This window comes from Leuciscus leuciscus, assembly GCF_965113295.1.
Source record: "Leuciscus leuciscus genome assembly, chromosome: 22".
Taxonomy (NCBI): domain Eukaryota; kingdom Metazoa; phylum Chordata; class Actinopteri; order Cypriniformes; family Leuciscidae; genus Leuciscus; species Leuciscus leuciscus.
Window position 1 is genome coordinate 26,407,096 of NC_138746.1, and position 13,879 is coordinate 26,420,974.

General features: G+C 38.4%; 1 protein-coding gene across 5 annotated transcripts in view; it reads left to right on the forward strand.

The window, feature by feature from the left end:
- thada (THADA armadillo repeat containing) overlaps window positions 1–13,879 on the forward strand; it is a 108,968-nt gene that overhangs the window by 40,241 nt on the left and 54,848 nt on the right. For all 5 annotated transcript variants that reach the window (XM_082154402.1, XM_082154403.1, XM_082154404.1 and 2 more), the window contains 2 exons: window positions 8,141–8,230; window positions 11,880–12,011. In XM_082154402.1, coding sequence (XP_082010528.1) covers window positions 8,141–8,230; window positions 11,880–12,011 — 222 coding nt within the window. The remainder of the gene's footprint in view (window positions 1–8,140; window positions 8,231–11,879; window positions 12,012–13,879) is intronic.

Sequence of the window (13,879 nt, forward strand, 5' to 3'; positions counted from 1 at the left end):
GCAACCAGTTCAGGTCTTTTTTTAAGTTTACTCAACTTATGGAAAAATTTGGTCTGTGTTTCAGTAAACATAATAAAATAATTTCCATGATTCATAATTTATGCTTGTGGATCAAAGTTCAGTAAGTTATTTTGAATTTAAAATTATTATTATTCAAAATGAGGAATAATATTGTACATTATTAATGTGAAACATTCTTATTTTTGGCAGACCTTTCCACTGAACAATTAAAGTTTGCTCAACTTGTGTATCAGTTAGTTGCACAAACTCCGATGGTCATAGTTCCCTCTCTGCACCAAAACAATTGTGTAGGACTTAATATAGGGAACACTAATGATCCTAATGGTGAGGAAACAAAACACACATATTAATTTGAAATTAAAAATAATTAATTTTGAATAATACAAATTTGCATGTGCTCATAAGTCCGCATACTTTGACCAAAAACATAAATTATTCAAATTCAAGGGATTATGGTTGATCAGTGATCAAACTGAACATGCTCAGCAGCCTGTTTGTTTGACCCTCTTTACCAAACTTGACATCGCCAAAGTCAGCTGTCAATTGTCAAGTTCTTGTTGTTTAATATTTTAAGTTGCTCATACTGAATGGCCTAAAAGTTAACTTAATGTTTTTGTATTCGCAACTTTTTCCACATGAAATACTTCAGTCCACCTTCAAAATAGAGTTTGTCTGACAAAATATAAGATGACATTTTTTACAGTGTATCTGACCTGTCATCTGTGACTTAATACCTTCACTGTCCCTACAAAAAAGCGTATTTTCAAACAAGAAACAATGTAAAGTCAGGACTTAATTTTATCCTTTCAAAGTGGCTGTAACATTGCAGAAAGGAGCCAGGTTGTCGTAGAGGAAAGGTTGAAAAGAGAGATTTGTGACATCAACCGAAAAGAAAAGGCATTTCAGATGAAAAAGCTGGTTATTACATTATAATCAAATATTTTGTACGATTTTTGATGCATTGGAATACATTGTTTCGATTTAAGGCTTGTCACAGCGTTCACTTGGCGTAAATAGATCTTGTTGATGAGCAACAGTTCTGAGTGACCCTGCTCTGTCAGGGGTTGTTCACTAGGGGTCACTGAAGCTCTATGCTTTTTCACCTTCGAATCTTTCATTCCACCCATTAATCTTTTCCGTATGTTGGCCTACGGTGCATGGACATCTTCCAGGCCCTTAAATGTTCTGGATGTTCCTCCTAACTCCCTTTTGGCCTTTGTTTGTTTGTGTTCTATCCTCATCCCACGTTTGTCCACCCTTGCAAAGACTTACTCTTTTGCTCACAGTTTCAACTCTTCCCTTTTTGCTGATAACCTCAAACTCTGGAAAGGCATTTTAGTTGACGCACAGGGGTTAACACACTTCAACGTGTGTTTATCTTTTCCTTGGTAGAGGGAATGCTAACAACATCTTGCCTCAACACGCACAAACGTTGACACACCTCTGGCACTCATTCACACCCTCTAGATTTCTGCCAGGTTGACCGTGACCTCTGACCCCTGGCCACCACAGAACGGGGCGGGTGGGCCGTGATGGGACCTCCTGCTGCAGAGACTGCTCTGCGTCAGCTCCCTAATCTCATCCAAACCAGTGGAGCGTGAGTTGTTGCAAGAATGTCCTGATGCATTCTGGGGTTGAACGCAGAGAGGTCACGGATGGAGTGAGGAATGACTAAACAGGAGTGGCACTGACCTCGTTGAAGAACAATAATGGCTCACTCATGAGATCATGGTTTGTTATGATTAATCGGCGTGCTGATTGGACTTAATTGGAAAATAGAGCAGGCCATAATGACACAACCCGGTGCGTTGGAATACCTCACACTTCAAAGAGCGCATGTGGTCCCAGGTCAGCTGACCGTGGCATTTCACTCCAAGATTACCAACGGATTTTCTAAAGAGACGCTGAATCTTAAGAGGTCACTGAAACTCAGCAGAGCTTTGTCATAATTGTGCTGAAATAATGCTGATTCTTCGATCTGGCTCCTGCTCTCTGAACACCCATAGTCAGGATTGTTTACTTTCAGGATAACAGCTCAATGTGTTTGTCTTTAGATTTATGTGTTTATGGCAGACATCTTGATCCTGCGGGTCACTCAACTGTTGCTTAATGTTATTTTGTTTATTGCCTCTTCCTGTGTGCAAGTGTTTTTTGTGAGTCTAGGGATTTGTGTGCTGACATACACTTATTAAACATTTTGACAGGCTGTTCTCTGTTATGACTTTTCGGGGACTTTTTGATTTACAATCTGTGTGTGTGTACTTTATAGGCTGTGTTCACAATATCATACTATCATACTAATGATATTTCTGCAGTGTAGAATATGTATACTGGGCACAGTATGCAAATTATCTTTGCGTGTTACCCCAGAAAACTGCCTGCATTTTTCAAAATGCAAGGTGTGTCCCATCTCGCATACTTCTGTACTATTTTGTTGTATTAGTAGTGCATTTAAAATGTTGCTTCTTTAAAGAAAAATGGCCAATACTTAAAAGTCAATTGTTCTATTTAAAAGGAAATACTTTTCTAAATGTCATATACTAGATGGCAGAGAGCATTGTTACGTGTAAGTGCACAGTGTAAACTACTTACACTACCATTCATAAGTTTGAGCAAAAATAAATAAAAATACATACATGACAGACACCAAACATTTGAACAGTAGTGTGATTTGGAACACAACTACTTTGTACATCAGCATACAATGTATGCAACACTGCATCTCATAGTGCAATGCCTTCGACTTGACTTTTCATGTAATATCAGACATACATTTTTAACATCTGCATTGACTCACCTTTGGCATTTTGATCAAATAATAATCGAACGGAAACATGCATAATGTTTTTACATAACATAATAATGAGGTCATGCTATATTGTTTTCACTGCTGTTTGAGATGTTTAGCATTGCATAAACCTTTCAGGTTCATTTCTTAAAAAATAGTAGGCAGTGAACTGCACAGTGAGTAAAAACTCATTCCATTTTGAAAATAGACATAGGGAGGTAAAAAATGACTGTGACCTTTTAAACTTAATCATGTACAAATAAACTTATACATGAAATCAGACTCCGAAATGCTCAAATCATAAATCACAAATAGTTGTACAGTTTTTAATTCATCAAATCAGAATTTTAGTAGCATTCATTAATATAAGTTGAGTTTGCGTATTTTTCTTAGATTGATGTGCTGTTTAAACATATGTTTTATATTAGCTTTTATGTTTCGACTAACTTAAAAAAAAAAATCTTTAATTGTTCCACTTCTTATCATTATAACAATGATTTTGGTCAAAACAAAGCACACAGAGTAATGTTTCCGTTGGTGTATTTGGACTAGATCAAAGGAGTCAATTCACAGTTTTAAAATTGAATGATACACATCTTAGTTAAACATTGAAATGAAACAAAATGAAAGTCTTCAAACCATTATAAAAAAAAAAAAAACATTTTGAAAAGTAATGACTTCAGTTGTGTGCAAGCTTGTAAACTAGACCAACAAAGTTGCTAGCCTCTGATATCATCACCATCTCGCCTACGTAATTTTGTTTCGACTCTTTAAACATTTACATGTTTTAGTAACTTGTTTCAGTACTTTCACAAAACCAAAAAAAAACATCAGATTATGATCAGAGATGTTTGCTTGTTCTCAGTCAGTCAGCTAGTACACAATAGGAAAAAAAAAAGGTTTGTTTCCTGTTTTCATGATGTTCTGAACGTACATTACATAAACAAATTAGCTGTATTGTATGACCCTATGCAACACACTCAAGTGCATTACACATAATCTGCTAACTTATCAGTTTACATACATTAGTGAATGTAAGTAATGACGAACGAAAAGCGGTTAAAGATGGTTTAAGCTTGACAGACTGCATTTATAGACATCTTGGAAGTGTTTTGTCAGGAAGATACTAATCCATACTGAAAAAAAAATGCAGGGTTGTGTTGAGCTTAACTGTAACCACATTTGCCCACATCAGAGCTCATTAGAGTGTGTGTGTCGCTAGCATGCAGCATGTGGCCTTGTGACCGACGTAGATGACCCACCTTGTTACCATGACAGCGCCCTGGCCTAAGTTCAGACCAGACTATGTGCATTAGTGGTTGAAACAGGATGTGGTGTGTTTGTGTGTGTGGATTTGACATAGCCGAAGTCACAACTGTGTTTGAAAAATGGGCTCTTGAGCTAAAGTTAGCCCTGTATGGGACTGTTTCAGTTACATGAATAAGAAGTAAAAAAAAAAAAAAAAACTTTTTATTGGAAGGCCTATCCTAAACACTGAGGCTTAGCTAAATAGATACGTTTATATGTGTCACACACGCATACCCTTTCGCTGTCTGTCTTGCCCTCTCTTAACACATATGCATTTGTCTCGAGTGAGATTCCTAGCCACTGCGCTTTCTAAGGAATAAACAAACAGGGACTGTGAGCCGTGTGTCCCTGCAGTGCTCCATCAGAGGCAGAGCTAATGAGAGCTTTATAGAGCTGTAAAGAGCTCAGACTTTAGGAAGTGGTTTGCAAACCAGAGCTTTAAAGGTTGCAGTCTCTCTCTCCTCTCCATGTCACTTAGGCTCTTTTCCAAAATCTAGATTGCTGCCTACGTAGGCAGCACACTTCTGACACCAAGGGTGTTCCAAAAGGAAATACCCAACTTTGGCAGAATTGGCAGAAAATTTATCCCGTAATGCACTATGAAGATGTCATGATTTTCTTCTACACACCCCATAACATGCATATGTAAATAGAGGCGTGTTCTTAACCTCTCATGTCTGTCTGTCAAAGACTCAGAGTGATATAAATGTTAAGTTAGACTGTTTAACATTGTTTTGTCCTTTATATGTGGACAAACTACATATCCCAAAAATGCGTACACCTCCAAAAGATCAAACTATTAGAAATGCATGGCTGAAGTGTATTTTTAATTATGTGCCTGAGTGGTTAAACAAGAACGTTTTCATTTGTTCGTCTCATATGGGTTTTCTAAATCTCTTGTTTTGAAAGTATTTTGTTGTCAGAGGCAATCATTGTGTTTGCATTGGTTAATTTTGATCAGACTCAAACATATATACGGCTCTATTACAGCATTAAAACATCACATGCTGTGGGTTTTTACTTGCATTTCTGAAAGAGGTAAAGGCCCTCGAGTAGGGGTGCTCCGATTGATCGGCTACCGATCGTTATTGGCCGATAATCGCTTTAAAAAGTTTGATCGGCGGTCTCTATAAAGGCTGATCTCAAAAACCGATCTCATGCTGATGACGCATAAAGATGGTCGCCTTCCGTGAGAGCTATGACATGACATGCAGCGCCGTCTCAGTCTCTGCCCGGCACGGGTAAAAAATAATTATAATGCTGAAGGTGAGGTACAATTCATATTTCTTTATTAAATAACTTGCATGTAATTTGAAAACTTTCTGTGAGACGTAATTCACAAACAGCATGAGTGAATCACTGTGTGCTCTCTGTTTCCCTCTTAAAATACGCAAATGGCTTCCCATCACCACATCGCGTCTGCACTATAAGCAAGCTGCATGCTGCACAGTTGACACAGGAATTGTCACTTGCACAATCGAGGCAGTGTCGCATCGTCACCAAAGTTTATAATTTGCATTGCAATTTGCAAGTCTTGCCAGTGTTTAAACCACTCAGCTCTCGCGCGCTCTAGGAGTGCTTATGCACACACACATAAGGCCACCTCACAGACAGCTCACGAGCGCCGAATTACCCTTAAATGATCAAGTACACACAAATGTATGTACAAAAGTACCGTCTTGACTAGTATACACATAAACGGTCGGTTTTGTCTTAAGTGAATAGTTGAGAAAGTTGTGTAACGATTTCATTTTTTCAGGGAACACCATTCATAATGTCAGTGATCAGCTCCAAAAATCCTAACCGGAGCACCCTTACCCTTGAAATTAAGTGTTTGGGTAAATGGGGATGGAGAATAATGTTTTTAATGTATTTGAACTTTTTTGATGCAAAAACTTTGCTAACCTCCAGACACATAATATAAAAATCTGAAAATACATTTCATGGTCCCTTTTAAACATTTAGTTCAGTCTTTTTAACCCAATATGCTGTGTGCTGTGTTTTTCTATTATTAATAGAGTATTAATCTCTGTGGGCACTAAACAGCAAGGTTTTGAAACGGAGGCCTAAAGCCCAAAATTATACTTCTGCTGTCCACGCACTGTCAGCGTGACGTCATTTTTGTGATCTCGAGGGTCTGCGCAGTGCTTTAATTTTAGTCGGATCCTGTTCCGAAAAATGTTGTATTTTAGATTTTTGCGTTCCAGCATTGTATTTTAACGATCCAGCTTAAGCCAGTGCATTACACTGTGACTGTGCGAAGCGAGCAAGTGTTTTCAGTTCATTCAGAAGTAGAGCTTCTTGCTCGTGCGTGAGGGTGAGGCTTAACTTCCATAGGAATTAATTGAAAACGTAGCGCCAATGTGAACATAGCCAGACCTTCAGACTGACGACTCTATCGCAGCTTTCATTGGCCAAGGACCGCCCAAGAGGACGTTTGGCTGACATGTAACGCAACCATTCACAGTTCGTTTTGTTTCCGCATGTTTTGAGGCGTGAAAATATAAAGTCCCTACAATAACAGGCCGGTGTGCATCTAATAAATTATTCATTCAAGAACGTTGTGCAAGTTTACTGCAACAATGGAGCCACAAACTTCACATACTTTTGAAAATCCAGCTTTTAGTTGATCCTGGTAAGCGCTCATTGTCACAGTTGTAAACACAACGGCTTTCTTCTTCCACGAGGGGGTTTGGCGTCACAGTGGTTTGTTTCCAGGCGGACCGTTAAAGAAAATGACACGCACGTCTCCCGGACATCCGTAGGATTCAACCAATCAGATGACGACTTTGAAACGAAAATCCTGAAGTGTTTCCAGTTAAGTGTGCCATATGAATCAGAAGTTCAGCCAGCAGTCCGAAATAATACCAGCATAACCTTCATCATTTTTGTTTTTGTTTTTGTTCTTGTTCTAAACTTTGCATGGCAACAAAATTTCAGGAGAAGTTGCTAGAGGCAGGTTGATTTGTTGCTAAATGAGGTTTTGGTGTCATTGCGTGATGACCTCATTACATAATGACGTAAAACCGCATCATTACGTAGAATACACAATTGCTGCGTCCAAAACTATATAGTATGCAAAAAACAGAAGGCAAAAGTACACGGATGACCTACTACTTCTTGTGAGATTATGAAGTGTGTATTCGATGGACACTTTACTATCCCATGAGGCCACAAAGAAAAGTGGTGAATGATGGTGAAGCGATGTAGCTGACGCTGTAGGTCACGTGTGCATATTAGCATAAAATGTATGCATTTTAGCATTTGAGTTAGCAACTATTCAAGAGTTGATAAAAGTCGCCAAATAAATAATAAAAAATAGCTAAATTTGTTGCTAAGTGCTTTTTGAAAGAAAAAGTTGCTGGTGTAGTCTGAAAAGTTGTTAAATCTAGTAACAAAATTGCTAAGTTGGCATCACTGGATCCACTACTTTTCTTCTTCTATCCTTCCAAGTGAATGTCTTGTAAATGACACGACTCCGTGCTGCCCTCTGACATCTGGTATTGTATAAAAAAGCAATTGTACTGCACATGTGTCAAACACATCCATCCACGCTCATCCAATGTTGTGTATACTGTAAAGCTGTGCGGTCACGACTGTGTGTGCAAGACGGAGTGGAACGTGGAAATTGAAGAATACCCGGGCTTAAAGCTGCAATCACATTAGAGAAATTTAAGGCAAAAAGGTCCAATGTCTATTGTCAATAGCGTGACGATGTATGAAGCACAGCTCGCACAGAAGTCACTTTCAAATCCACGTAACCAGCTTGAATCCATTGCGAAATCTATGTGGGGAAATCTTTCACCCACATGTGAAATTCTCAATCGTATGGATTCCTGTGGAAAAGACTGGATTTCGTCTGGATTATACACAAGACTGGATTATACACAGTAAACTAATGAAGACTGAGAAATGGGGCTCCTGTGCATCTGCACTGTCAAATTAAAAGTCTCACTTGATTCTCATCTGATTGTGTAATACTACACATACTGTCACTTTAATCTCTCTCTCTTCTCTTAACAGGATGACCGGCCGAGAGTTTTTCACTCGTTTTCCTGCCCTCTATCCTTTCCTTCTTAGTCAGCTACAGGAAGCTGCAGCCTCTGTGAACAGGTGAGAATGTCCCAACAAAAGACCCTGCAATGTGTGTGCGATTTGTGTCGGATGTTGTTAAAGAGTTGAATGATCCCAGCGTTCGCTAAATGGGTGCAGTTCTTCTCACCCTTCTTTAATTTCTCTGAGGCCCTTATTTAAGAACGTTTAAGTGCCTCATCAAGTCTCTTTAGACCTATTAAGCATTCTTGACCACACTGATGGACAGATTCCTAGCTGAGATGCCTCAGATAAGTAAACCGCATGTGGGAGTATCAGCCATGTTGGATCCAGGCTGCACTCTACACTGTGAGAACATGTTAGTCTCTTATCTCCCTCATTTAATTTCTCCACAGACTGATGAGCTACTCTTCCAAATAGCACTCGCATTGTGCAAGAGGCCCTTGAGCCAATATTATCTTAATATGTATCAAATTATTTTAATGCGTTTTCAGTCTGGCGTTCTCTCCTTTTAGCTAAGAGTGGTCTGACTCTTTCCCACGGCCTAGTCTTCGCATCCCGCTTGCCAAGCCAGTCGGACTCCGCAACGCTCGTATTTTATACCGCCAATAAATCATTTCTCATATAAATAAAGGTAGAGAGAAGTGCGAAAGAGGTTTAAAAATCATCAGCATCCTTGCGCCACCCACCTTTACCAAATACGAAGGGAGCATCATGGGATATCTAGGGGGGAGTATGTCATTTAATGTGATTGAGAAGTTTTTCCTATTGAAGTTCAGTCCAGAACGTTTCTTTTATCTGGAAAGCAGGCTGTGGGATTTCTGGAATACGGGTCATCGACCTCCTTGCAATTTGTAATCCGGTTTGCGATATAAAGATTTCATGAGCACGGACGAAATCGTGATGAATGATTTGTCTCAGCTTGAGAGGTTTATAACAATTTTAAACGTTTAACATGGGAAATGAGTGTCGAGAGGGTTGGATTGGACATGCACCAGATATGAAATGAGATGAAAAGACTGGGGCACTAACTCTCTTTGCTAATTTCACATTTTCTTCCAGTCTTATCACCTCTTCACCCTGGCTGCACTTTTTCGCTCATTTTAGCGTCTTTTTCCATTCCTCTGATTTATTGTTTTTCATTGGTCCTTTCTCGCACTCCCCTTTCAGCTTTTTTCATGAATGTGGATGAAGTTTAACACTTCAATCTCCCTGGGCTTAGGGATGATCTCAAGTTCTTGACTCTCCCACATTGTGTTTGACTGAAATCAGACTCTAAATGCATTACCCTGATTAGCAAAATAGCATTTCCTGCACTCTGGCCCAGGGTCTAGGGGCTCCTGGGACCCCTTGGTGGTGAGTTTGGCCATGTTTGATGTAATAATGACAAGCATATCCACAGCTGGCAGCTGTGCTGTGGAAAGCTCACGGCCTATAGAGAACAGAACAGATTTTGGCCCTTTCAGAGTAATAGAAAGATATGAGTAATTTATATTTGCGTGTTTTTCTGTCTGTTTTTTCGTGTTTACTCTGGCAAAAGTCTTGAGTTTCCACTGGGCTGACAGAAAAGCACATTTCACGTGTAGAAATCTAGTAAAAGAGAAAGGAAATGGAGGTTTTGTAATAGTGGCCATGTGTACATGTGTTCATCTTGTCATGTTTAACTGTGTGTTTGTAGCTGAATGTGTGTGGTGGCTGGTCACCCCTCAGCTGATTTTACCTCTATCATAGCCCTGTCGACATTAGTAAGTTCAGTTAGTCAAGTCAAGTTCAGTTATAACTTACAGGTAAGTTATTTAGGTTAGTTGAGTTAGTTATTATGTTGCGAAAGTTATGTTAGTCAAGTCACATTTTTTTTATATAGCGCTATTTACAATACAGATTGTTTCAAAGCAGCTTTACAGAGATAACAGGAAAATAATGCAAAAAAGTTTGTTTCCAGAAGAAAATAGCGTCACAATCCAGCTTAAGTAAGTTCAGTGATGTTTCATTTTTGTTTTTAAAAAAGTTTTTAATTTAGTTCATTTATATATAGCCGCTCTTGAGTAAACCGTGATGTCATCGTGCAGCTCAGTTCAGTTCTTGTATAATAGTGTCAATGCAGGCAGATCAATATTATTGTTGACTATTAAATTAAATGTTAAATTTAATGTCCCCAACTTAACAAGCCAAGCCAATGGCAACAAAGGTGGAAAAAGTTAAAGTTAGTATCAAATGTTCCATGATCTTTTGACATATAAGAGGTAAGGGTTTAACGATACATCATTATATCAAGATGCAACAATATGTATAGTTGATGTAAATGATATGATTCGATATATATATAGTTAGTTTTATCCAATTTTTCTACACTCTAAAAATACTTTATTACAAACAGGAGATACAGATTATACAAACGCTTTGGCTCTTTGCCTTCGTCAGTGTGACAATTTCACTTATTCTTAATAATAGAAAGCACAATAATAAAAATATGATCGTGATCATAGTTAAACAATCAAATAATTACTCCATAGACTCCAGTTTAAGTTCATATGGAACGGTAAATAATGATTAAATACAATGTTGGGAACAATTACACCCCGGGAAAAAATGCCATTTTGCCGAAAAATGGCGCCCCCCCCCCCGCCATTTTTTCCTGATGTGTAATTGAAGAATGACAGTGTGACAAACAATGGTACATTCAATCATAATTCTGTTTACACAAAAACACATAAGTCATCCTTTGTCAATTATAACTGTGGTAATTACTTGAAGTACTTAAACTTTATTTGCCACAACTAAGACTTATAAAGCATATGTAATATGCATAAATGTTTCATATTGTTGGCAAATGTTTCAAATATGTAACAAGATATTTTTCAACGTTGGGAGGTTTTAAAACAACCCCACACATGAAATGGAGGTGACTTTGAAAATTATTTTAATATACAAAACTGTTACCCAATCATAGCAGTGGGCGTTTACTTCCAAGTCTTGAATGCGACATTCCTATGAAAATGGAGTGTTCGAAAGAGGGTCAAAACAGGATAAAAAATGGCTTTTTAATTACTTCTACGAATGTTTTTGATGAAAAAATCTTTATAACATTATAAGTGGTCCTCAGACAAAATAATATTTTAAATATTATTTGAAGTCATATACAAGTAAGTCAGGAAGGTTCGTTCATTAAGTTATAGCCCTATGTTAGAAAGTGACGTGTTAAAGGAGCACGCCGACTTTTGGGGACTTTAGCTTATTTAGACGAAGCACTGCTACTTCTGCGGAGTGATTTACTCCAACTCTGAGTGAACTCTTCTCCTCACCACAAGGCTTCTCAGGTGCTGTGGGCAAATCACTTATCTTACAGGACTTATCTATAGGACTTATCTAACTCTGGGGGATACGGTAAATAAGCTAAAGTCCCAAAAAGTCGGCGTGTTTCTTTAATGTGATGCTAAATAAGTTAAACTTATGAAGTTTCATACAGGTTAGTAAGGATAGTTCTGTTAGTTATATGTTGGCAAGTGAATGCCTTTTGTTGGTTGCGTTTGTAAAGTTGGAAGTTAACTTGTCAGTTAAGGTAGTCAGAAACATTTACATTTACACATTATTTACGCATGACTTTAGACTTGTAAATAAGTTAGTAAGTAACAAGTTACACTAGTCAAGTATTTTAGGAAAGTAAGTGAATGTAATGTACTTCTGTTTTTTTTTTTTTTTTTTTTTTCAGTGATTCAGGGCAGGTGAAACTGCACCCCAGTCTTTTCTTGTTGTTGTTGGTTTTGGGTCGTCTCTACCCGTCTCCAATGGATGGTTCATCATCTCCTCTGGGTTTAGCTCCCTTTATGCCCTTAGTCATCAGGTAAGTGTAGACATTTCGATCACTTTTTTAAATGCAATGCTGGACAAGAGATGAGCTGCACTGAAAATAAAATATTGGTTTGATTCAGCTGACTATTTCTAAACCCTCTGGTGTCACAGGCTGCTTCCTTTGCATATCATCCCATCCTTCAACTCAGTCCATCCTTTCCTGTAATAGATTTTTTCCTCTGACTCCACATTTTTTCTTCTCTTATCATTTGTAATGATACAAACTGCCATTGCTGTGTCCGTTCACACATTTTTTTCATTATTTAGACAAAGTCGGAAAAATATTATTGGAACATATTCTGCAAGTACCTGTAGTGGAACACACACACACACACACACACACACACACACACACACACACACACACACACACACACACACAGACAGACACAGACACACACAGACACACAGTGAGGGATATGTCTTAGTCATGATCCCAGAGCCAGGAGTAATCATTCCCACTCCCATTTGTGTGTCACAGAACATTGTGTTCCTCCAGCTGGGGAGCAATAGATCTATTTGGATGAAAGAAACAATAGCAGGATGGTGTTTGTTTTGGCTCAAAATAAGGGTGGAGAAGTCCTGCTCCCACTGCTGCTTTTGATAACATAGCTCCTGACTCTGCGTGTTACACACATGACCGACACCATTTGAAATCTCATTTAGAACTCGTTGATTTGCATTTTGCAGTTCCCTCTGCGTTTTCAGGTGAAACGATACAATTACATGAAGGCTCTGTTCCAAACCCTAGTGAGCTGCCTTCATTGGTGCTAACTCCACTTCTAAATTACAAGTGTGAAACGCTCCTTTACCCGAGGATAAAAGCGGGGTTTAGAACAATGATAATCCGAGGTTAAGCACAGTGTGGAAAGCACTTTTATCTAGCACACATTTCTGCCTTTGTAGAGTTTTCCAGTTCGGATGCTGCCTTATAAATCACCTGTCTATGTAGACCGTAGACTGCAAGCTCTCTAGGTTTGGAATATATCCATAATGCATCAGGATTTTTCTTTTTTATAAATAAGAGGGTAACCTACTATGTAGACATATAGACAAGCTCCATCCTCAGTCTATTTATACAAATTATGCTACATTCATATGCTACATTTATTATAATACCATGAGCACATTAAAGGCCCCCTAAAATCAAAATTATTTGATTTAAAAAAAAATTTAAAAGTTTTTTTAGCTTTTAGAATGAATATGTTAATCCATAAGGTTATGAATGAGCTGGTGTGTTCCAAATCAATGACAAAATTCGCATTTAGGAGACATAAGCATTCAAAACTTAGTCTCTCACTTCCGCTAAAATGGATCACAGATTTTATGACATCATCACGGACTTCAGCTTCTCATCACATCTTCTGTCCAATCAAATGCTTTCTAGAATCTAAAGCGTCCCGCCCCCTATGCTATAAATACCACCTGGCCAAAGCGACCATTGACACGTCACGGAGCAATATGGGTTGGAGATGTGTGTTCGGTTGCTCAAACGCTCGAGTTTTATTCTGTTTTCCAACTGTATGTTGGTTAAGAGTGAAATGGCTAGAATTTATTCACACCTCTACTATTGAATCCAAGGTATCATCAGCGCTCGGCTTTGCTTCCATGGTGCTGTCAAGTACGAATTGTTGTCTGTGAGGTAAACTAAATGCTTTTGGCTATTTGAAAAGGGGGAGGAGCCATTCAATATGTCCAGTCTTAGCTTCCTGTTTCAGTGGAAATTACGTCAACGCATCATTCAATGCTGCACGTTCCAAGGCACTTCAGTGGGCCTTTAACTTGTGGTTGCTGATATTTACAAATCAACACCAGTTTCATATTCAACAACTTTTTGAAGTTTGTTGTTACTGTAATTCA